Here is a 26,351-nt window from a genome sequence, read left to right on the forward strand (position 1 = left end):
AAAGTCCTGGTCATATTGGTCGTTTGGTAGCTCTGCTCTAGTCATTCAACATGTAGCTGTAGTAAAAGTAAGCTTTCAAATTTGTGTCAAAACAACTCAATATATTTACTCTGCTTTTCTTCTCTGCCTCTCTCATTCCTTCTCCTGTTGATGGATAACCTATGGGATAACAGAACTTTTATTAAAGTGAAAATGAAATCTAGGTTGATGATCTAAGATCTAAAGGAGTCAAACCCATTAATGTACCATTCTTTCATATGCAGTTTTCTGTAGCGTGTTTGGTGGTGATTAATGAGTAATTTTGTTGATGGTTATAAATGGTTATTCATTTATTCACTAAACCTTCACTGAGCATCATGTCCTGAGCTCAGCTTGGCATAGAAAGTATTAAAAGCGGGACCTTTGTTCTTAAAAAGATCAGTCTGATAGAGACAACATTCCATGGACCTAGTTAAGTGAGCCCACCTGCCAGAGACACACCTTTTCCCTAGCCAAATATAGTATCTAGTAGAGGTAACCAGAGGTTCCACATGGTAATTGGTAGTAGAGGTTTTAAAAAGAAAGAGTGCCGTGGGAGTGCTTGATGCTGTCTGTGGTCGTGGGTTTTGCTTGGATGTTCTGCTATGCCATGTAACTTTCAAGTACAAGATCCAGCTATTTCATTAGGCTTTAGTATCATCCATGGTGCTGACTCTCCAAGGATGATAATTCTACAGTTCTTCTTGCTTCCTTTGGTGGATGGAAGAAATACCTGTTATGCTTGGGGTTGGGAGTGAGCAGTCTGTTACCACAGTAAATGGCCACTTCATTCTTCTATAGAGTAGGCCACAGCCCCCAAGTCATTTCCTTTCCCCAAACACTGTATCAAATTTTATTAGCTTTTCTATCAAAATGTACACAAGAATGTTGATATGTTACATAGGTGTGTGCATTCATCAGAACTCAGCACACTGTGCAATTAAGACCTGCACATTTCACTCTATGTAAATTCTCCCCTTCTCCCTTGTTCTCCCTCCCTCCCTCTCTCAGTACCAAGTAGATGAAGCTCTCCCTCCTCCCAGCCTTTGTACTGGCTGTTGTTTCTACCTGGAAGCCCTCCCTATATATTCACCTGACTTTCTCTCTCGCCTCTTTTGGGGCTTTGCTCAATATCAGCGGGGCCTTCCCCAATTATCATATTAAAATTGTAACTCCCTACCATTCCCTTTCTGCACAAAGAGCCGGCACAATGTATAATTAATTAAGAGCGTGGGCTTTGGAGGCGGACTGTCTGGCTTCAAACCCATTTTCCAGCTGTATGACTTGAGGGCCCTTTCTGTTCCTCAGTTACAAAGTAGGAATAAATATTGTGTCAATAGGGTTATTATGAGGATTCAATGAATCAATACATGAAAAGCACTTAAAACAGTACGTAGTGCGAAGTAAGCCAATGTTATCTTTATCCTCCTTCTTTGCTTTGCATTCCCATATTATTTATCACCATCTCATCTACTATACATTTAAATATATTTATTTGTTTATGGTTTCTTGACATTAGAGCAATAACTTTTACTTTTCCATTTCTTTTTCCTTTACTGCTATATCCTCATCAGTTCAAATAGCTCCTGATATATAATAGATACTCAGTAAATATTGTTCAATCAGTGGATGAATGAGCAAATAGGAGAAGGGTTTTTGTACTTCAGGAGGCTATGGGATGGGTTGGGGCAGGGGTTGGCAAACTTTCTCTGTAAAGGGCTAGATGGTAAATACTTTGGGTTTTGTGGGTTACAACTACTCAACTCTGCTGCTGTAGCATGAGAGCAGCCACATAAACGAATGCGTGTGACTGTGTGCTAATGAAACTTTATTTACAAAAATAGGCAGTGGGCCAAATTTGGATTATGGGCTGAAGTTTGCCAACACCTGAGTTGGGAAATAATTTTTGGCTTTGCTCTCCTGGTTCTCAGTACCTCTCCCTTAAGGACATCTACTGCGGCACTTAGTGCCAGTCATTCAGGACTGAAATACAAACAACTCGAAAAGCATTATATTACCCATGATCACTTGGTTCAGTACTTGTTAATAGTACAGAATTTCCATATGACTTTTACTATTTTAATAGTGAATAACAATTGTAAGAATATATTTTGTACTTTCAACTGTATAATTTCAGGGTTCTGGTTTTGATTTTTTCCTCCAAGAGCCAAAAACATACCTGTACTACTGACTATGGCCAGAAGCACATATGCTATAAAAGAAAAAAATGTTGACATTTTATTTACTATATATATAGCCAAGAGTGTAACTAATACCCAGTTGAACAAGAAAATAACAGAAATTACCCACTAGACAATAGTTTAGTTTTTAAAATTATTATAAAATCTTATTCCTCCACAAAACTGTTCCCTAGCCTACAGTTTTTACCACTCTTCCCAGTCAATTTGGTATGCTGGCAATATTCTTTTGTTTTTATCGCTTATTAAAATAAAGTGGATCTGAAATTACAATGTTTTGCTTCTGCAAAACATATAAGTAGTTCAATTATGTTATTGCCATTAATGTTAATTTTATACAACTAAAAATATTTTTTGTTTCACTTGTTCTGAATTTAACCATCTATCATCAATGCCAGTGCTAACAGCTTCCCACTTGCCATTTAATTATTTTTATCATTCGGCACGTGTAGAGAGAGAACAGACCTGAACCACACTCCTCAGTTATTGGGGTTCTCTCACTCCCTGTGTTGTCCCTTCTCTCTCTAACCATAGTCCACGGTTTCCAATAAAAATACTTTGTACACACTTAATTCCAAGACACACGCCCAGTGAATCCTGCAGAGCAGTGCTTCTCCAACCATCTTTGGGGAAGGACCAGGTTTGCCATATCCCCGCCCCCAATCCATCATGGATCAATTCTTTCCATAAAATTCAGTTTTAAAAAATTGGGTGGGCCTGAAAAATGATCACGTAATTGGCTACCACAGGAAAGTCAGGTTGCTATAAAACTTTCTGAATACTTATTCTCGATTTCTATACTTATAATAGACCACTAACAGTTGGTGGACCAACACCAATTTGCAGACCATATTTTAAATAGCACCACTTTACAGCAGTCTTTCTCAAAATTTTTTGAGTCAGTGTAAGATATACTTTCTTATATTATGATGTAATACATATATATCCATGCCCAAATAAACACACACACTTTGAAACCACTGAATGTCAGCTACCTAAAGGCAGAAATAGGTTTTCTTTTTGCTTGTCTTTTTCACCGTTCTATTTCCAGTACCTTGCACATGATAGGGCTTCAATGTTTATTGCATGAGATGCATATATATAACTGAAGCAAAATTTCACAAAACAGTACTTAACCTTTTCTTCTTATGAGATACTCTGATATTTTCTATTAAATACATGTTGATTGCAGTCTACTAAATTTATTTTACTACCTTCTAATCTTTGGGGTCATGACACATGGTTTATAAAACACTCAGAGAATGCTTGGATATAGGCAACTTGTCCTTTCCTGCCCTTTCAGAGCTTTGAGTAGCTATTATGCATTCTTGCCCCTCTGTACGTTGTAAGTCTGGGTCCGACATCCCAGAACTACTTACCTCTTAGCTAGGGCTAGGTTGGTAGACCTGGGTAGGAAACTAGGAGACAGATGAGTCTATAGGGGGTTAGGGTTAGAGTGGGTGGAAAAATTAGAAGTTAAATCCTGCTCAGGCCCCCTGATATTCCTCTGTTACACTGAGAACTAAATTCGCAAACTCTTAGGAATAACGTCATTCCAAAGTAGCACGGTGAATTTGATTCACCTACATCTTAAGAGCAAGGGTGATAGCAACAAGGAATATAGGAGCTAGAATAGTTATGACATAAAAGTGTGTATGTTTGAGGAGCCACGGGAGCATAGCACCATGCTACAGGCCTTTGTTGTTCATCGTATAACATATTGGGTTGCAGAGATCAGAAACACAGCCTCTATTTTCAAGGAACTCACAGCTTAGTTGAGGAGACAAATACTATAAAATTAAGGCTCTCATAGAGTCATGCCATGGATGCTCTGGGAAAGGTCAACAAAACCTGGGAGTTAAGGATGCCTGAGCTGAATCTTGAAAGTATATTTACCAGGGCGTAGGAGGGTAGTCCAAGCACAGAAGGAGCAGCTCGTGTGACAGCACAGAGAGGTAAGAGAGCAGGGGTGTTCAGGGAAGAGTATGTTGTATGGCATGAGAGGAAGGCAGTGATGGGTGTCCTGGAGGTAGTATATAATTTGGATTAGAAGCTCATGAGAGGTCAAGTTGGTGATCCTAGTTAGGGCATACTGTTTAATAAATACCTACTGAATCAGAGAGAGGCATACTTGGGAACGACATGGGTTTTGTACTCAAATCTTACTTCCCAAGTTACCTTGGACAAATCCTTGACTTCTTCATGCAGTCATAATACCAATAACAGAGATAGGGAGAAATGGGACATTCTTTAAATTTATCACAGGATCTTCTGATTTACTGATATTTAATACACACGTCTTTCAAATAGCAGTGATATCTTTTTATTCCAGAAGTGAAGGATCTTGGCTTATTGTATGAACCTTTTTATCAACTCCCTTCTGGTCATCATTCTTAGATATTAATAACATAGAACTGAAAAGCTCATTTCTTTTGATCTTGTCTTATTTTTCTTTTGCTTCTTCATTTATATGAATACTTACCAACTCTGCCCCGTTATTTTTGCGGCTCTTCATTTTGGTGAGCAAGAGAAGTAACTTTTACTAATGCACAGTCATTAATTCTTTTATGCTCTGCTTTACAATTTTCTCTCTGTGAGAGGCTGTTTCATTTTCTGAGTGTGTGTTTATGTTTATGCGGGTGGTTAAAATAACAAGTATTTTCTTATTTGGTTTGTAAATATTTGATAAGCCCTTGGTATGTTTTAGGTAATGATAGAAAAATAAAATATTTAAGGTAATATATTACGGTCAAGGGTGTTTGAAAATCCTATTGTGTAAAGACATGAATGAAAGATATTTAAATATTTAAAAGATATTGAAATATTTATGGAAAATTTCAAATATGTGAAAATGTGGATAGAATAGTGTAATGTTACCCCGTGTACTCATCACCCACCTTCAATAATTATCAAATCATGGCTAATTTGTTTCATCTATATCTTTACCCTATTTCTTTCTCCTTCATTATTTTAAAGCTAATTCCAGATATCATATTACTTTATTCATGAATATTTTGCTAATCATCTCTAAAAAGTGAGAGCTCTTAAAAAAGAACTATTAAAACTTAAAAATTAAAATAGTTCCTTAATATTTTCAAATATAGTCAGTGTTCAAATTTGCAGTTATATCATCAATATTATACCTATTTTTACAGTTTGACAAGTTTTTAAATGTGTTGTAACATTATATATCACCCCTGCTGCCAAGATCTCCAAACTTTTCTGTTTTTAATACTTCCCCTGCCTCTCGACCCCCAATTCTTAAAATGTTTCCCTTTTCATGTGATTCCGAATTAATTTTCTGGGGATGTTAGAGCAGATTGGAGGTGAAAAGAATTTGGACTAATACAGAGGGGAGGAGAAAGTATGTGATGACAGATACATAGCAGAGAACCAGAAAGTAAGGAAGATTGCTTAAGAATCTTAACATGTTGCAGACATGAAGACTTAGTAGTTGAAGTTGAAAGGGAGAGATTTTTTGGATTAAAACATAATTGCTTCTTCAGAACTGTTGTTTTTGGGTCAAAAGTAAGGATCGGGGACTGGGGAGAGGAGCTCTGCCCTTGTTTACCTTGGTAGCCAGTTCCAGCCTCATCTGGGTGGGGCTCGTTGTCCCAAGAGGGAAAGGAGGCCTCTTACACTCTAGTGCCGTGATTGAGTGTGCATGAGAATCACATGGGCAGCTTGTAAAAATCCAGGTTTCTGGGCCCTGCCCCTGCAGTTTCTGATTCAGTAGGTCTTAGGTGGGGCCCAAGGATTTACATTTTAATTAACTCCCAGGTGATGCTGCTGGTCCAGGAACCATAGCTTGATAACCACTGATAGTCTTTCCTACTCCCTTTTGGTCTTTCCATTTTTACACATTTTATCTTTCCCATGATTGTATTGCAGCATACATTGAAAATCATTGTGTAATTGATTAACACGCCTAGCAAGCAGCTTAGGGGGAAAAAATTGTGAGAAATATATGGGTAATTTATATGAAAATGTATTGTTCTCATAATGACCATATAATAATATGACACTCCACCAGCCAGTGAGCTGTACTCATCTCTGGGCACAAAGTTAGAAGTTCTCTTTCAAACCTAAACATTTTACCTAAGGAAAGCTGTAAAACCTAGGACAAATGTCATTCTCACCAAAGTTTAAAACAAACTTTGTAATTTTCATACAGCCTTTCTTTCTTCACAGGGAAACTGGGCAGCTAGCCTGACCTAAAACACCAGTTAGTCAGCAACCCTGCAAAAAGTTTTAGTCTTCTGCCAACCTTATAGCCACCACACCCATTGCTGGAACTTTCCCTGATATTTTACCCCATTCAAATCTACTCTAAATGGGTCCTGACCAAGCTTGAAATATACCCAAAACATGCTTCTGTTAGGTCTTTCTTTGTTCCTTACTCTAATATATGAATGTTTTCCCCAGTAGATTGCTTTTTTAAGGCTTTTCTAAACTTATTTTTATTAAACCATTGGAATCGAAAACTACTAGGTTGAGGACTCCTGCAAACAGAGCTGGTCTTCTTTGTCTACCTCGTCCGACAAGTAAGGGGTTTCTCCAGTTTGAACTATGACTTTGAACCCATTATTGTAGTAGTTGTACTTCCTGGTAACTTTTCCTTCAACAAGTCATTCAAAAATATATATATTAGCTATTTAAAATCCAGAAATGTATTTGCTATCATGTGAGAATCGTTAGATGTTGAAGTTTTAATTTTCTAAATGGTTTGTCCATCCAAAAGACCAAATGAAAATCAGCAGGTTTCTGGATAAGCAAAGAATTAGAACAAAGGGACATGGATTTGCTGAGTCTTTTATTTTTGACCTCAGATCTGTAATTGAATTATTCATTATCCTTGATTCATGACATATTGTCACTATAAATCCATGCATTTCCCACTTATATTAATCCATTTATTTATTTAGTTCATTTTAAAATATTTTAATTTCTCAGTCATCTTCATTCCTACTTTTTAAAATCTGAGATGAAAATTATGTACAGTGAAGTATACACATCTTAAATGTATAGTTTGATGAGTTTTGACAGATGTATGAACTTACATAACAAACACCTCAATCAACATATTGAATAGGAAATCTCTCAGTATCTCTTTAATTATTTGCCACTTCCTACAGGTAACTATTGTCCTACTTTCTATCACCATAGATTGCCTGTTTTTGAATTTCATATAGAAGGAATCATACAGTACATAGCATGTACCAGTAGTTGAGTCTTTTTTTATTGTGGAGTAATATTCCACTATATTGGAATAACATTCCATTGTATTAAGTATGTGAGGACACCCAGAGGGATCATCCTCTCAGAAATGTTTTTGAGGATATAGGAAAATCTTTTTAAGAGCTTGGGATTTTTTTGAAGCCTTTTAATGTAGTTTTTCTATTTTTAAAAATACTTTGACCCAGTCATGACAGTTGACATAGCTTTATCAACACAGATGCTCACTAAATTAGGCTGTCTCTAAAATAACTCGAGCCAAGGGCATGTCAGAATTTTAATATATGTGGAAATTCTATTCTTAGTCTTAGTACTTTACCACTTCAGGTTGTTTTTCTTATTCTCTGTGTAGTCCTTTAAAGCCCATTTGGAATTTATTGAGACTTATTTTATGGCTTTACACACATGGCCTATCATGGTGAATATAATGTGGACTTGAAAAGAGTGTACATTCTGCATTTGAGTGTTTTGTTCTATAAATTAAATTAGACCAAAGTTGATGGTATTGTTCAAATCTTCTATATCATTATTGGATTTTTTCCCTATCTTGTCTACCATTCCAAAAGAAGTTTGAAAAGGAGGAACAAATGGCAGATGGGACAAACAGGAAAAAAATTAGCAGGATATTAAACTTAAATCTAACCATGTCAACAATTATATTAAATTTGAATGGACTTAATTTGTGTAATTATCCCTCAATTATGTTGTTTTTTGCCTCATGTATTTGGAAGCTCTGTTATTAATTGCCAAAAAAAAGTTGTAATTGTTATGACTTCCTGGCGAATTGACTCCTATCATCAGAAAATGTCTCTCTTTCTTTCCAATAATATGTCCTGATTGGGAGTCATTTTTATTATTAACATAGCCACTCCTGCTTTCCTAGGCTTACTATATACATGATATCTCATTTTTCATTCTTTTATAGTCCTTTATTAATAGGATATAGTTAAATCTGTCTTTTTTAAAAGCCAGTCTGACTTTTAATAGTGTTTATTCCATTTATATTTAATGTAATTATTTATACAAGTGAGTTTAAATCTACCATCTTTCCTTCTTTTGGATTGAGGATTTTGTTAGTATTCCATTTCATAGACCTAATTGGCTTTTTACTTATCTCTTTATTTTATAGTTTTAACGGATTATGTTATCTATTCTTAACTTACCACAGTCTACCCTGAATTGGTATTAAACATCTTAGCATGTAATGTTAAAAACTGTACCCCCTTTTATCCTTTGCACCAATAAGATTGAGATTTTTTTCATGAGTCCTTGCCGCTCTGCATCACGTGGACTGAGAAGCGTCCACAAGTGAAAAGATGTTAAATGTGAATCTCACTCATATGGTTCCCTATACTCAAGAACTGAATTCCTTCCAGTTTCTACCAGTTTTTGGTGGGGCTCTAATTTCTTCAAAAATTGTTTTTATATTTTACTCATTGTTTTATATTGCTATTTGTGAGACAGTTTGTCCAATAAAATATATTCTGCCATTATTAGAAGTGGAATTTCCATTTTGTCATTTTTAAGAATGCAATAGGCACTTTTGAATTCATTACCTAACTCAAAAACTTGACACTAAACTTCGTTTACCTATATAACTTTTTTTTAAATTCTGTCTCCCATGTCCCTGGCTTGAGGTAGCCATCATCCTGAATTTCATGCATCATTCCTGTTTTTCTTTGTGTATACTTACAGTGAGTCTATGTGTATTTCATATATATATTTGAGATACAAATATATATACATACGTATGTTTGTATTTAATTATTAAGTCTTACTGAATTTACCAGACTTTTTTATTTGCTATTATATTGCATAGATTTGTCCATACTATACACATATTGCTCTAGTTTTGACAACGGTATGCAATTCCGTTGTTCAAATAAATCAGTTTTTTCATCTCTTCTCATGTTGATGGACATTTGGGTCATTTCCACATTTTTATTCTTGTTAAGAGTCCTATGATGAACATTTATATACCTTGGAGTAAATATTGTTAGATTGAAAATGAATGTGAATGTTTAATGTTAGCCCATTTTACATTTCTACCACCATTCTAGAAGAGATTCTGTGAACCCACATCCTCTACAATACTTGGTAGTGTTAATTTTTTTTTCTTTTTGCCAACTGACTGAATATAAAACAGTATTGCATTATTGTCTTGAATTCCTTGGTTATTAATACATTAAGCATCTCTTTATATTTTTATATTTTCATATTTTCCTCTTCTGTTATATGTCTGTTAATACTATCACCCCTCCCATTTTTTTATCGATTTGTATGAGTTCTATATTTGAAATACCACTGAACTTTTGGTTTTTAAATCTGTCATTCTCCCTGACTACCCTATTTAATTTGCAAACCCCTCCAAACTCCTGACCCCCTTATCCTGCTCCATTTTTAACCCTTAGCACCTACCACTTTTGCCGTATTATGCACATATTTATTAGTAGTGTTTACTGTCCGTCTTCTTACTGTTACATGTAAACTGTTATGTGATCAGTATGGACATCAATAGTAACATTTATAAAATTTTTTTAAAAATGACATTGTCATATTTTTATGACATTAAGCAAAGAATTGATTTCTAAAGAATAGGAAATTTTTTTAAAAACTGGTTTTTCACCATTTTGCAAAACATGGCCTAAGTTCTCATACCTCCATGCCATAGGGTTTGAAAGGCTCTGTGAACAGAACAGAGAAGAAATATAAATATAATTGCTAATAAATATAATTGTTAATAAAGACAAATATTTATTTTTTCTAATTTCGAGGCATAAGAGTTTTTTCAATGTGAGCATCATTCTGTTTTATTAGCATTTCCCATGTTTATAGCTGAACCTGACATGTGTCTCTTATATATATATATATATCATAGTATCTAGAGCTCTTTGAAGTGCAACTTTTAAAATGAAAGGGAATGTAAGCCGCTTAATTATATGAAAGTCAAGGATTGTACACTATTCATCTTAGTCCTTTATGTTCTTGACTTTCACGTTTTAAGTTTTCTGCCTGAAGCGTGATTATTAAATTGATGCCCCACCTCTCTGGACTGTGCACTAATGTGCAAGTAAATTTTTGAGAACTACGTGGGTTCATAACCTAGCTTGTTAACCGTCTGATTTCTGGGTAACTGTAAACACATGCTTCGGGTGGTTTTGTGCTGTAATATTTGCACATAACATGGTAGTGATATTTTTACCTTCTGAAGTGAGTAAAGTTGTGGGAAATTCTTAGATGAAATCTATACAATTGAGGTAATATCTCACATTGATTAAATGGCATTTTATCAGAATAAATAAATACTCAGTAGAGAACTGACCCAAGAAGCTGTTTATCAGAACTGTAAATATGTTTGTAAAAATAAAGTGGTAAGTGAAATCTGGCTGCTTGGAGACAGGGTAAAAGTTTCTGTTAAACAGCATACCCTTTATTTCTCAGGTATTTGCTACACCACAGTATCTGCAAAGTAGCAAGAGCTTTATTTAGGCCTGTTAGGAGAATTTATATGGGTGCTTAGTCTGGTACCTGAAATGTATTAATTAATATTGAAAATCACATACTTTGATTTTTTCCTGTTAATGACCCATGTTTTTGCAAGGATAATTTCAATTTTTTAACAGGTAAAAAAAAGTGAGCAGATCATGGCACAATTTTAGTGTAAACCTATCTTTCAGATAGGCTCAAGTAAATAGAAATTCAGTGGAAATTAGACAGATCTAGGTTAAAAACTGTTTTTGGCTTTACTTGCTGTGTTTCCATGCAAAAATCAACAAACATCTTTGGTCTCATTTACAAAATGGAGATGAGTTTATCCAATATATAGGATTGTTGTCATGATTAAGGATTATGGAAAATTTATGTAAATTTATAGGGACCACTATAGGCACTCAATATGTGATAGCTAATGTTACATTATAAAATACCGGTAGATTTGTATGTGTTTAGTATATATGTTCATGAACCATTTTCTTAGGCAAGTCTTATGGTAATTCTTTATACAGAAAAAAAGAAAGGCAAACTTAAGAAAGCAGAGATGGGTAGGGCTAGTGCAGGGAGAAAGAAGTCTTGTCTATCTAGCATGCCTCACTGCCCTCAGCAAGGTTCCACAGCCATCCCCTATGCCCTTCACAGGGACCTAGAGCTTTACAGAGTACAGCATGGAAACCATTCTACTGGATTTTAAACACTTTGAGTACAAGAACTGAATCTTACTTTATTAACTGACACAGGTATCGCATATCATCTTGCAGTGCAGTAGGTGATTATTGGCCACAGCTTGTTAAATGGTTCAATTAATTCAGCTCTACTACTTCAGAAATTCTCCGTATTTGCCTGCTAGATGGAGTTATAATTTGAAGTTGAATTATTACACCTGCCAGGAAGTGTGTGTCATTTAGAGGCTATAATGATAACATCATTATTTTTTCAGATCCAGGTTGGAATTTGCCCTTGACAAAAACAAAATGATGAGTGATGCAAGTGACATGTTGGCTGCAGCATTGGAGCAAATGGATGGTATTATCGCAGGTAATCTGTATCCTCTAAAAGATAGAATCATGCCATTTACTCTGCTCTCTTGGCTTTTTCATGACAACTTTTTTCCTTTCCAATTTCTTATTTTCATTTATTAGCTCTCTCCAATGCCTATAGGTTCCCTGTGGTATTATCTTTGTCCTCCTTCTCCATTTTCTACCGGAATCATTTTTACATTTTATTTTAAAATGTCAAAAATTCCAGGACTATCCTAGGCTTCTGATCAAGGATAAAGAATCTGTTTCTCAGGTGATTCTGGTGCCAATAGTCTGTGGACCACACTTTGAGACGTACTCTACCCAATATCCATGAATGTACTAATCTGTTCTCTTGAATTCAACATTTACTTTTCCATCAATGATTCTCACATGTATTTACTTTCCCAGTTCTTTGGTAAGCTTCAGGTCTCTATCTCTAACTGCCAATTAGATATCTCCCATGTCCTGTACAGACAAATCACTGTCATTATTTAAAATACTGAGGTCGTTATCTTTCCTCAGAAACTCCTCTAGTAGTCTTTGGTAATTTCATAGCCCTTCATCCACACAGTTTCCTAAACAGAAATTTAAGTCATTCTAGACACTCATGTTCTCCAACTTAGTTAATCAAGTTCTATCATTTCTACCTCCTACCATATTCTACCATTCCCATTTTTTCTCTTTGAAATCTGCCCTGTCTGTGTGACCACTGTCTTGCTCTTTCTAAGTAACCCTCTCCTTCGATGTTCCTGATACTCTTGCTTTCTTGCTCTAGTACATCTTTCTCTGGACCACCAGAATCTCCTTTCTAAAACACAGATCTCATCATATTATTTCCTTATTAAGAATCTTCAGCAATTATTATGGAAGCTGAGCAAAAGCAATAGGCCATTATCTCCTTGTTTTCTCATCATGGCTGAGGGGACTAGTAAGTAGGTGTACCTTTTCACTCCCTTACTGTCTCCCAGGAGTGGTGGCTACCTAAGGTCTCATGTCACATTTTGTATTTTGTCTCAATATAAGTACTTTTATGTATTTAGGAATGCATTACAATGAGGAGAGGGTTGGATAGGCTATTGGGTGGGGTTGTATGCATGCACCTGGTGCTCAGGGTCAGGATACAGTTGGCCTCTATCGTTCCTGATTCTAGTTGTCCTGCTCCCAGCTGCTAATCTTTTTTGGTCATAAATTTGACCTTACTCTATTTTGGTTGTTTGAAGAAACCAAAGGTGTTTTCCTTTTCAGAAGGTTCTCTTGAGAGAAGTGACATATCATGGTTTGGTCTCCTTTGCTATACTTACATGTGCTGGAGACCTGACTTCAATTTGACCTCCTTTGTGTATTAGACCATACCCCAAGTACTGCATTCAGTTCTTCGAATATCATTGTCAAAGGGTCATTGGAAAACTAAAACTTATCTAGAGGAGGTTAGCATGAAGGTGAAGAGTTTAACAAGCACATCTGGTAAGGAATTGGTTATGTTTAACCTAGAAAAGTATTGTTGCTTGCAACATGCTTTGTGCTTTCCAATAGTTGAGGGACTATTATGTGGGAAAGAGATTGGATTTACTTCGTCACAATTTCAGAAAATATAACTAGAACCAATTCTAGGCTCTGACCAGAGTCAAGAGAAGTGATATTTCTGGAACAGTAGTTGAAGAATTTACATTTTATATATTCTACTAGACTAGTGTATTTATTCCTTAGCCCTGGATCAGCATTAGAGTTACTAAGAAAATCAAAATTCCTCAGGTCCCTCCTTAAGTTAAATTAGTCAACAACATTGTGGGTAGGATCTGGATTTATATGTTAAATATGCATCTGTTAATGCCTCCAACTGAGGTAAGAGGGAGAAGAGGAGAAATGACTATGAACATTTGGATAATTTTTCTAAATACACATCTCTCTTCTGTCTCCACCTTGTTTTATGACAGGGACTTAACAAAATAGAAGGTTACCATGGGCTCATATATATTTAGTAATATCATCAGGTGATCCTAATGCTTAAAACTACTGAAATAGGACATTAAAGCCTGTCTGGTTCTAATGCTCTTCCCACCCACCTCCCCCACCTTCGCCCCACTGCCCAACATACTCTCCTCAATTTATATTTTTCTGATTCCTCATCTCAGTTTTACAGGATTCCCAAGGGGATTAATTCAGAGGGTTATGTGAAGCATTTCACACTGTGCCTAGCATATCAGTGGGTGCCATTATAATAGTTTGGCAGATCTGGATCCAGATCATTTGGTCCAGTATTAGCAATGTTAATGGAATGAACTAGCTGAAAGAGAATTCCTCTCTCCATTGTTAGAATTTATCAAGCCAGATGGCCAGCTGGACAGAGAACTTGCACGTTGGTTCACAGGTCTCACCCAATTGTAACACCTTCAGATTTATGAAGTGATAGCCTAAATATCATAAGTGTTGATATTTAAGTATAAGGTTAGTATTTATATTTCATAGTAGGTATGTTTGGCCAACCAAAAAATAAAAATCTAAGCGACAAAGAGGTTGGCTGTGAGTCAGTTGTGTGGATTTAAGTAGTAGAATGTTTTCTCTTATAATAGAAAACAAAAATGTCTGTAAAACCTGCTCGTAAACCTAAAATTAACAAGAGAGCATTTATGCTAGGCCGCAAACAATCATGGGGGAAAATATTTATGTACACACGCTCATGCATACATAATCAATTCATCAAACTTATTCAGGGATTAAATTCTGGTAAGTTAACTAGGAGCTGGTCCTTTCACCTTCGAAGTTATGCTATGCAGTTTCCACTTCGGTGTATAACTTACAGGAAATTTAAAGACTTTATGGCCCCTAAAATCTGTGTTTTTTGGAATGCGTAGCTCCACCCAAACTGATCTGCTACCATTTTATCCTTCATTTCTGCAAGGTCAGGATATCTTAAAACAAAAAGGACCATACTCATACTCTAGCAGACATTTGGCCTCCCTGTTAGGTATTTGACCACTGATATTTACCATCAATTATATGGTTTTTATTTTTGAACCAAATAACTCTGCGTTGGAGAGAAATGTGATTGAATTATCTTTTCACCATTTTCTTGTTATGGCTATTGCTTACGGTGACTGGACTTGCTTGCCACTTTCAGCTTTGTGTTATCTAATATAAATCCTTTCTCTGTGATTTTTTTTTAAACTTAGGTTCTAAGGCCCTGGAATATTCCAATGGGATTTTTGATTGCCAGTCTCCCACCTCCCCATTCATGGGGAGCTTGCGAGCCCTGCACCTTGTGGAAGACCTGCGTGGATTGTTAGAGATGATGGAAACCGATGAGAAGGAAGGCTTGAGATGCCAGATCCCAGATTCAACAGCAGAAACGCTCATCGAATGGCTTCAGAGTCAGATGGTAGATGTCTGGATGTCACCTACCCCATGCTCTGAATCTTTTGTTGCTTATTCCAAAATTTAGAATATAGAATATCTCATTAGAACAAGAAAAAAAAATTATAGGGAACAGCTTTGTCCTTAAGAGATCTCAATTCCATTTTGACCCTAAGAATAATTTTTTAAAAAGTGCTGTTACTATACATTTCATGAGTGCCAGCAGGTCACCTGATTATTCTTTAGAAAGTGGACTAGCTTTTAGATTGTACCTGAATGACCTACTGTGGCTTAGAATAAATAGTCCTATAAGAGAAAGAACCTTGCACATAATAGATGCTCTCTCGGTAATAGTGAGCAGTTCACTGTAAAAAGACCCAATGGCGATTCTAAATAGGCAGTGCAGTGAATAGACACTTCAAAAAGCAAGGCAGGTTTGTAGCAGTATTTGATATGAAGTGCCATTTAGCAGTTTGTGGCGATCTCTTCAATTCTAATGTGTGAGTTAACTTGGGCTTTAAATGATGTTCTTATTCACTGAACAGTGAGGTCTCTTTCTAGGTGTCCTTCTCAAAAATTAATGTCATGGCAGATCTGCCCTTTCCCTGAACACAGTGGTAAATACCATGGTTCTAATACTTTCAAACCCATAAAATCTATGAAATATCACAAAAAGGATGTGATATTGATGGAGAAGATAGAAAAGGTGTTATTTTGTAAGTCTTTTAAAGATACTCAGTTTTCAGGAAGATACATTAATAAGCATATGAATTAATTTGTGTTTCTATAAAAGCTAATGAAAATTGTGTAAAATAATTAAGGTCTATTTTTGGATCTGTGGTAGAAATGAAAACCATTTGCTTTGGGAACCTGAATACTACATCCTACAGCTAAAACATGTTCACATGATGTGACACAAATACTGGTGCTCCCAGCCAGTCCCAGGCTGAATGTTCTTATGTTCCTAGTCAATATGCCTCCTCGTTTCTGGGTGCAAAAAGTACGATCATGTTTTAGTGGTGGCGCAGCTACACGGCTTCAACACTTGAAGTTAATTTTTGTAATACATGATGCCTTGTTATTATACTTTATATTTGCTCTGCAGATTTCTCCTCTAGAGACTTAAGGATCCAGGCTTGCTGATTTCTTTGAAGAATTGCTTCATGCCCTAAAAGTAGATGTTCTCTAGCATATTCCTTAGGTTATTTCTACTTCCCGTCTCACCCCTTCTTTACTCCATATTTTTCTGATCATTCGGCTCATAATGAGAAAGGAATTTACTATTGGCAGAAGAACCTATTCCTAGCCCACATGTAGAGGCTGCCAGTGGCAGCCATAGCTTAAGGGTACTTGTGGTTGAATTTTTAACTTGTGTCTAAAAACAAGTGTTTTCCGAGACAAAATCTTGTGTCCAAAAGCATTTCCATTAATACGCGCTCAATATGTTCTGTTAAAGTCTTTCTGAAAAAAAGTAAAAATGATAATGATGATATCTGAACATAAATCAGATCATGTCATTCACTCCTTTTTCAGAAACTTCCAATGATAGTCACATCTCACTCAGAGTAAAAGCCAAAATGCTAACTCTTGATTGCGAGGCCTTATAGGAGTTGTTCCTCATATTTTCTGCCCTCATGTCTCATTACATGTCCCCTCTTTCACTCTACTCTAGGCACATTGGCTTCCTCACTGATTCTTAAACATGCTGGGCAAACCAGCCTCAGGGCCTTTGTACTGGCTGTTCATTCTGCCTGGAAGCCCCTTCTCCAGATATCTCTGTGGCTGGTTCCTTCATAGTCTTCTGATGTTTATTTAAAAGTTATGCTATTAGTGAGGCTTTCTCTGGCCACCATATCTAAAATTTCACATATTCATTCTTTGTGTTACATCTCTCTGCTTAGTTTTTTTTTCTTAGCACTCACCACTTATGTCCTGTGGATTTGCCATATTTATATCATTTATTTTCTGTCTCTCCAACTGGAACGTAAATATTAAGAATCAGAGAATTTTGCCTGTATTTAAGAAAAGTCCCCAAACCACTATATCTGTGGTGCCTAGAACGACTCCTGGCATATAATAGGTGCTCAGTAAGTATATTTGTAATGAATGGTGATACACGAATGATAAAATGGAGTGTGCATTTGAACGAACTAAGATCGTTTGTTGTGTTAAATTTATTCCTCGGATGGATAATGGCCTGTTGATTTGTATTTTTGGTTTGCTCTCTATCTTAATATTTGACATTTTTAAGTTAAGTATCCACAGAATGACAAATACTTTACACAGCTTATGAATATTCAGTTTTTATCCTAAAAATAACAATTAAAAATTAACTAGTGGTGGATCCTGAGAGGTAAATTTTTTTAGTTAAACTTATTTATATTTATCCGACTTATTTATATCTGTTTCCTCATCTTGATCCCAGTCCTTCCAAATTACATTTATTTCTCAAGCATACAGAAAATGAAAAAATAAAAGAAGAAAGATAGCAAAGGGCAATACCCAAATTGAGAAGAAGAGAGCTGGAATGAGTGTTTAGGTTAATAAAGGCATAGGGCATAAGTCTGAAATGAGTAGTCACAGCACTAAGCCTGTGGTGGGCTTTACTTTTAGAACTGGACAAAAGAGAATTGAGGCAGCATTGAGAATCCAACAGGCAGAGGGTCTTAGGCTTACAATTCAATTATTTGCTGATAATTTTAGATTTCTCTCATTTTAATATTTCAGAAGTTGCAATCGTTTTATGATCTTAAAAGTGGGATGTATACACATTTTAGCTGGAATTAGTCTTTCTTTCTTTACCTAGAGTACGCAAATAAATTCATAGAGACAGAAAGCAGAATAATAGTTGTTATGGGCCTGGGAAGTTAATATTTAATGGGTACAGAGTTTCATATTTGCAAGATGAAAAGAGTTCTGTAGATGGATGATGGAGATGGTTGGACAACAATGTGAATGTACTTGATACTACTGAACTGTACACTTAAAATGGTTAAAGTGGTAAATTTTATATATGTGTTTTACCACAATCAAAAATTTAAGAAAATTAATAGTGTGATAAAAATGGGTGGCATCTTGGAATTGAAGGAACACAGAATCCTAGCAAATTCCCCCTTTATACTGTATATGAAGAAATTGCCAAAATAACAAATAAAAGAGGTCCTGTTGTAAAAAAGCAGCGAATTTGATAAACAAGGCAGGATTGTATCTTGGCAGTTGCAAATGTAGACCTTGGAGACAGCAGACCTGAATTCTGATGTTGTTTCTGACTCTTAGAAGCCTGTATGATTTGGGGGAAATTACTTGAGCTGTGTGTCTCAGTTTCCTTGTCTATAAAATGGAGATGATGGTTTCTGTCACACAGGATTTTGAGTCCCCAAGGACTAACAATATGTTGAGTGCTTATTAGTGAGCCTGGCAAATGACTAGTCAAGAAGATAATACTGAAGTGTGGATTGTAAAGAGTAGAGGGAAAACATTTAACAGGATCCCTTTGCAATGAAAGGGTTTGGTCCAGTTCCAAGGGGAGTTAGGTTACACATTACTCATACATAGTTCACTGTTTTGACGAAAGAGTACAGGCATATCTTAGAGAGTGAAGAAGCTTCCATAATATTTTAGAAAAACATATTAAAAATTTCATTCATGTTTACCGATGGCCAACTTCAGAGCCCATGTACCTAAGACGGATACTAATCTTTTCATTAGTGTAACTGGGCATTTGTAGTTCTAATTATTATTTTGCCTGGCCAGGGAGGTCCCCTGGCTTCCTGTAGGGTGCAGGTTATCCCTTTACTAATTTCTGCTGCTTGTTTAATGGCTTCGTGTGCTCAGAACCTGGATAAGAAGAAAGGAAATAATAACCCTAGTAGCCTGTTTCAGTGAAAGGATATAAAATCTACAGGAATGAATTTGTTGTAATGGGGTAGCTATCGCTGTAGCATTCTAGAAATGAATAAGTATTTTTTAAGACTCGGAAGGTTAACACAAATATGAACAATGGAGAATTACGTGCTTTAGCAATCTCTGAGTTTAGGAGGGCAAATAGAGAAATATGTCCCTTGGAGCCAGGCAAGTAGTTTGTGATTACTTTAGGTCTAACTTGATGAGTTGCCCTAGACCATTCTTTTTTCAATAGACAAAGCCGAGGATCATGACCAGGATCAGGTCATGAAATCCTAAAGTGTCTGATTATTTGGCACTTTTAATTCTGAGTCAATCTCAAAATTAGCAGAAATTACAAAGATGCAGTTTTTAACAGAGCGAGTGACAATATTGATGGTAACAACCCATGAGATAGGTAGAATATAAATGGAGAAGATGGTGTTCTTGACTGGGTTCTGACCTGTTAAATCACCATAATAATTTCTATCATATGTCTATATTAAAAGAAATAGATATTTATTCAAAATACCTTTTAAAAAGGTTTTTACAAAAAATAAAAAATACTCATAATTTAGGGAGTTCAAACATGGAGCATGTTTTCTCCAGGGCTGCTGGCTATTCTTCTGGGCTCTCAGCATGCAATCCATTCCCAGCACCCTCTGATCCCTGCTGCTCTGACTGGCTTCTCTTCTCATGTGTGCCTCCGGGGAATGTTTTTTCAAGCTTTGGCAAGCAAGGTACATCTAAGATTGTATCCCATATGTGATCACAATTATCTGGGTTATGCAGCATCTCACTGAGACATCCTGGCTAAAGTTAAAGCTGTTTTCCCTTTAGGCCTCTGTTAAACATCTATGAAAAGTGTCCACAGACATAGGAAAACAAATGGACCAAGTCAGTAGAATTCTCAATTGAGAGTGGCCAATGCAGTGTGATAAATGAGAGAGGCACTTTTAAGGAAATCCCAACTACTAGTATTTGTTTGAATTGAGTGGAAAGAGGTTTCTCTGTTCTATTATGAAAGTGAGTTAAGAAAAAATAAGTGGCAAGAAAAATAAGGACAGCATTTTTTTCTTGATCTCATGTAACCATTTTCAAAGTAGTGGAGAGATTCTTTTGCTAGATCTGCATCCTGTCACATAGCTGGCTTTCAATAAATATTGAATGAATGAATGAATGAATGAATGAATGAATATGGTGTGCTACTACAATAGGAGCTGGGTTTTAGCTTCTAGGGACCTTCTATTCTCGATCCTTCTGTAATTCAGGGAACTTTGGAGTATACCTGTGATCAGAATAATTTTGTAGGCTCAACATGTATCCCTCTTCTCACTGTAGAAGCTTTACTTTTGGGGATCATGGTAATGTGCATGAAAATAAGGTGAAGAGGGGTTAGAGACCACCTTCCCTGTTCAAGTAAGGTGTCTAAAAGAACCTTTTAGGAGACCCTAAAGAAATCTGTCAAACTCACCCTGTACGTATTGGCCATGGATGCACAATGAGGAGGTACTGTGTATGCATTAACGGCATGACAGGACAGCCACTGTATCTTGGCAATAGGTATTTTGGCAACAGATACCCAAATACTCCAAGGGAAGCTCTCTCAAGATATTTCTAATGAGACTAGCAGATGAAAGCACTTTGTCATCTGCTGCTCTTGCCAGCATTTCAGATGTAGTACATTTTTGGATTGGTGACTCTTAGGGGCTGGCCTACTACTGTTGATTTTTCTCACTCCAGAGCACTGTTTTTAGCATCAGTTGGCTTAAGAAGATGCTTTCTGTCTCTGGAAAACAAGCACTGAGAAAATTAAAACTCAGAAAAACAAAACCCAGAAATAAAAAAGTCAAAGTCTTATTTTGACTACATCTGTAATCTTGACCTGGAAAGTACAGAATGTATTCAGACTTATTCTGAATTTTAGTCTTTGATGTGCTTTCTGGCAACGTTGAGTAAACCGATGTCCTTTCCAGGAAAGGGTCAGGTTTGGGCTTTTGGGGTTTAATGAAGTGTGCGTGAGATTTATTTTCCCTCTGGTTTTCTTTAGTAGCAGAGATGGTGAGATTTTGGAATCAATAGAGGACTTCCTGAAGAGGTTGTCCTTGTTGCCTTGGCATCTTATTTACTCTTTCGAACTGCAGTAGAAATTTAGGAGGGAAAAATAACTGGGCTGTTTGTAAGACTGAAGCAATGTCAGAGGTGCTATGGTACATAGCGCCACTGGCCATTCAGAAGGGATGCTCCAGTGCCCTTGAATGGCAGCGGAGTTGCCCTAAGATCATTATTTACAGCACAAGGGGAGAGCCTCACTGCCCTAATTCCTTCACATCTGATGAGAGGACAGTCGAGCGAAGAAGCACTACCTCTGAGAAGTGGCTTGATTTCCAGCGTTGCTGGCATCGTGTTCTTTGACTCTGAACAGTAGAGTGTGAGATACCTTATTGTGATGTTGGATGCAAATGAAATATGACTGTAATATTTCTGGCCGAAGGATTCAAGTCTTGTCTCAATCTCTCCTCCTCCTGTGGTGTCTGTTGGAGAGCAGGCAATAAATGTTTGTATGTGGTGGTAAAGATATAATACGGATCAGGACATGAAAGACCCTTGTGTTAGATATTTCTCTTGATAGCTAGAGATAATATTTCTTTCTTTCTTTCTTTTTTTAAATAAATTAATTTTTTTTACGGTGACATTGATTAACGAAATTTGGTTTCAGCTATACATTTTAACAGTAAGGGATAATATTTAATTAAAGGAGCTTTGTTGGACTGCATCTTACTTTTCCCTTTCTGATACTGAATTTTTAAAAATAGAATTATGAAATCAAGAGTCTTCTGTGTGTGAGATACACATATGTAGCCAAGTCTGATCTGTTCCATTCAGTGTGACACTTGCTGCAATGAAAGTTCATCTGAAGCTGTAACTGGCATATGAGTGGACAAGTAATTCCAGGAAGACTTCACAGGCCAAGCTCTAACTGAGGCGGACCTTAGGGAACGAAGAATGAGGAAGAAAGAGTGGGAAATACCGTCCATGCAGAAGGAATAGAATTAGTGTGTGAGAGAGCATGCCGTGGTCAGGGAGGTTTTGAATGGTGTGGTAGGCAGAGCACAGGAATTGGAGGAAGAATAGAGGTAGTAGTGTATGGAATTGACATCTTTCTACCATCTTTAAGGCAAAGATGACAAAATTGGCAGAAATATAAGTAAACGTGCGAATAGAGTAAACCTTTACCTACTTGAATAAGTCAACACAGAGCTTTAAAACTGTAACTGTTCCAGTGGTGGCTCTTAACCTTTGCTTATGTTCTTATAGAGACTTTTTAGTGTTTTAAAAAAAATCACACTACTCTTGAGTCTTACGAGCACTTGTGAGTAGCAACACAGTATTGAGAAAAATGAGCATTTTCATTGTGAGTCGATTTTTAGTATTTGTTTTTCCTTTAGGATAATTTTGTAGAACCAGTCTTGGAACGTCTTATTTCCACATCTTGTACAGTCGCTTCATGCAACACTTCTAGAATCTGCTGTAGAAACATTTCTATTCCTGCTATAATTTCCTTCTGTCAGAAGAAAGACGACTTTTGCTTTGTGTCCTCACTGAGCAGAAATCTTTTTTTCCTACCTGATGAAATGTATTTGTTTATAAAACACTACTTGCACGAAGGTTTTTTTTTTTTTTTTTTTTGCATGGGGTTTTAAAAGCAGATTCCTGCCTGCTCATGTCCTTAATCAAAATGAGGAATTTAGGGCTGTATAAGGCCAGTCTCGACACTTTCTTAGATTGAGAACATACGTTCTGCATACTGGCTTTTTGCCAAAAAACTATCTGCAAGAAGTTACATAAATTTTATTTTTCTGAGTAGTCCCCTGGGGTGGAAGTCATCTAGATCACTCCATTAGACTCTTTGTAATACTTATTGAATTCTGGGTACTTCAGTTTACACCATGAGCAGAATAATGCTACGGTAGGGGCGCATGTATGTGGACAAGCAGCTGATGTTAAAAATTTTATTTACTCTAAACTCACATTGCACACTTACTATATATTAGCTTCTGATTCTTTTGTGGCCTTGTGGAAAATAGATCCAGGGTGCATAAGATTTTAGAAGAAACATCCTGTCATTTTTGTTAAAGCTCCTTTGTGTGTGTGTGTGTGTGTGTGTGTGTGTGTGTGTGTGTTTCACTCTTCCCAACACAGGACTTTTGTTATTCCCAAAATTTATACTGGAAACTGCATTAATTGGTAGAATAATAATATCAGTTAATTCTGGAAAAATAGTAGATGTCACTTGAGGTATGTCTGTGGCAGTAAGGATGTACAGTTTGTATTTTCTCTGATTTTTAAATCTGAACTTACTTGCTTTTCCATTTGAACTCTGGATGGCCTCATCTAACCATTTTGGCCTCCATTGGCTTTTATTTCTGTTGTGTTTGAATGATGAATCAGGAAATTCTATTGGGATTACATACTATATAATTATGGATTATTTAAATGAGATAAAAAGGGACACATCACATACATTACGATATTTCAAAATGATGTTTTTATGTTGTCTGCTCTCTATAAGCCTTTTCATGTATCTTCTTAATGACTTGCATGTTATATAAGATGACTGAGGGAAAAGATCTAACTTGCTTTCCCCATCTATACTTCCTTTGACATTTATATCATGCATAAATATACCCAAATTTGATAAAAAGCTGATGAGAGGGGCAGGAGGTAGGGGAAGGAAGAGTGAGCACTGAGCCAGATGCTGTGGAGATTACAAGATGATACCATTTTACAGGCTCTGCCCAGGATCTTGGCATAAGGTTATATGAACAAGCAAACTCACAAGAAGTTAGTGAATTCAGGACAGAACATTACAAATCGCCAATGAGCATGGCTAGTCAGTGCTGCCAGGGGAATTTACTGTGGACTGAGTCCTTAAGCTTTTAGGGGGAGAGAAAACGCTCCAAAGAAGAAAAGAAGATTTGTCCCATGACTTGGAGACTTGAGTAGCAAGAAGAAGCCTGTGGTGTAATTTGCCCCTGCTGGCTCTCATTTACAGTCCTGGATTTGGGACTTTGGGAAGAGAGAAGAGGAATGAAAGGGCATCCCATTGTCCCCATCCAGAATTAGTGGCATTGAGCATTCGGGGTGGGGGGAGGACGAATAGGGTTTTGTGCCTAACCACACACACAACAAAGCTGTGCATGCCCAGGTGTGCATCCACTATCAGTGACTATCAGTTCTTTTTGGGTCATTATTTTCTGCTTGATAAGAAGTCGTTTAGTTTGGTGAAAACATGCCTAAATGCCTAACGTGCCTGTCTTACCTATTTTGAGGTAAATGAACCAAGTTGCATTCTATATTTTCTACAAATGGCAGTAGCAGCTGTGCTGAGTTCAATTCAGCTTCCTTGGATTAAAAGCAGATGCAATTTTTAATTTACCCACAGTAGTTCAATTTTAAAGAGAGACAGCCTTACCCATATTACTTCCTTTTTCAGACAAATGGACACCTAACCGGGAATGGAGATGTGTATCAAGAAAGGCTAGCACGTTTAGAAAATGATAAAGAATCCCTCGTTCTTCAGGCAAGTGATTTTGAAATGCTGTTCTTTCCTCATGAAATACTTACAAAGACCGTTTTAAATTGGGATGGCAAATTCAGGAGCCAGGCTGCTGATAAGCATAGTGTAGCAGGCCATCTGTGTACGACAGGGAGTGGTGAGAACTGCGGCGGAACAGGGTGTGCATACCCAGTCTGGTGCGAGCAGCCCCAATCAGCCTCAGCTCTTCTAGGGCCAGTGTCATGACAAGCACAATGCCATCTGATCTGATTTTCTCATCTGTCATCTGAGCTGATTTTTTAATATGTAGCAGAAATTCCAATTTTTGAGCCAAACAAAACAAAGTGAGTAGTAGAATGCTGTTTGTAGGCTTTCTTCTTCATAATGTTTTAACTCTTATTTATTTACTTATTTTAATGTATGGTTAACATGCACTATTATATTAGTTTCTGGTGTGCTGTATAATAATTTGACATTTACATACATTATGAAGTGATCACCACGGTGTCTAGTAACCATTTATCACCATACCATGTTATTACAGTATTATTGACTATATTCCCAGATGCCGTATACTACGACCCTGTGATTTATTTGTTTTATAACTGGAAGTTTGTACCTCTTAATCCCCTTCACCTTTCCACCCCTCCCCTCACTCCCCTCCCCTCTGGTGACCATCAGTTTCTTCTCTGAGTCCGTTTCTGTTTTGTTCGTTTCGTTTTCATAGATTCCACATATAGGTGAAATCACATGGTGTTGTCTTTGTCTTATCTCACTTAGCCTAATTCCCTCTAGGTCTATCCATGTTGTTTTAAATGCTTGACAGACATTTTGGCTTTGGTATTTTGAGCTAAACAAAGTATGTTTACCAGGCTGGTGATAGCTGGGGAAAAGCTCATAGATTTGCAATAAGCACTGAGGGTGGAGGACAAATGCAGTGGCTTCTCTCGGAATTCAAGTCACACACTGGCTTTGAGCACAATTGTGGACAGCATGGTCATGAGAGATTTCGTGGAATATGAATTTTCTGAATTTTCTTTTATTCTTCATGAAATAAACTTGAATAGTCCTTGGTAACTTCTCTTTCAAACATTAACTCTGGTTCCTCTCTTAATCTCTAATAACTACTTTCCATCCCCCCGCTCCCCCCCCCGCACCCCGCAAAAAAAAAAAATTTGTGTACATGCTCACTCTCTCTTGTGAATGGTTGAAATGGTTTTAACCTATAGTGTTGTACATCCCTGATAAGCCCTAACTTTCTTAAAAATCGAATCAGACTTCTTGGGTAAACAAGCATTACATAAATAGGAGTGTGAAGGACTGCTGTGTTATTAATTCTTGGATTTTTTTTTTTTTTTTACAACCAAATGAGTGGTGACAGCATTACAGTTTTTGTTCTATTTAGAGAAATAAAGTTTGCAGTGGGATCCACATTCTTCCTAATCCTTTGCAGTATTTTGTTCTGAATACAGGTAAGTGTGTTAACAGACCAGGTAGAGGCTCAAGGAGAGAAGATTCGAGATTTGGAGTTCTGTCTTGAAGAGCACAGAGAGAAGTTGAACGCCACAGAGGAGATGCTGCAGCAGGTATGTA

General features: G+C 36.7%; 1 protein-coding gene across 12 annotated transcripts in view; it reads left to right on the forward strand.

The window, feature by feature from the left end:
• The window catches only part of PPFIBP1 (PPFIA binding protein 1), a 148,971-nt gene that overhangs the window by 83,244 nt on the left and 39,376 nt on the right, over positions 1 to 26,351 (forward strand). For 10 of the 12 annotated variants that reach the window (XM_025047405.1, XM_025047403.1, XM_025047407.1 and 7 more), the window contains 4 exons: positions 11,884 to 11,981; positions 15,136 to 15,341; positions 24,696 to 24,782; positions 26,231 to 26,344. In XM_025047405.1, coding sequence (XP_024903173.1) covers positions 11,918 to 11,981; positions 15,136 to 15,341; positions 24,696 to 24,782; positions 26,231 to 26,344 — 471 coding nt within the window. In that variant the 5' untranslated portion in view covers positions 11,884 to 11,917. The remainder of the gene's footprint in view (positions 1 to 11,883; positions 11,982 to 15,135; positions 15,342 to 24,695; positions 24,783 to 26,230; positions 26,345 to 26,351) is intronic. The other 2 variants (XM_025047404.1, XM_025047409.1) reach the window with 1 other exon arrangement.

Source organism: Pteropus alecto, unplaced genomic scaffold (genome assembly GCF_000325575.1).
Source record: "Pteropus alecto unplaced genomic scaffold, ASM32557v1 scaffold103, whole genome shotgun sequence".
NCBI lineage: Eukaryota > Metazoa > Chordata > Mammalia > Chiroptera > Pteropodidae > Pteropus > Pteropus alecto.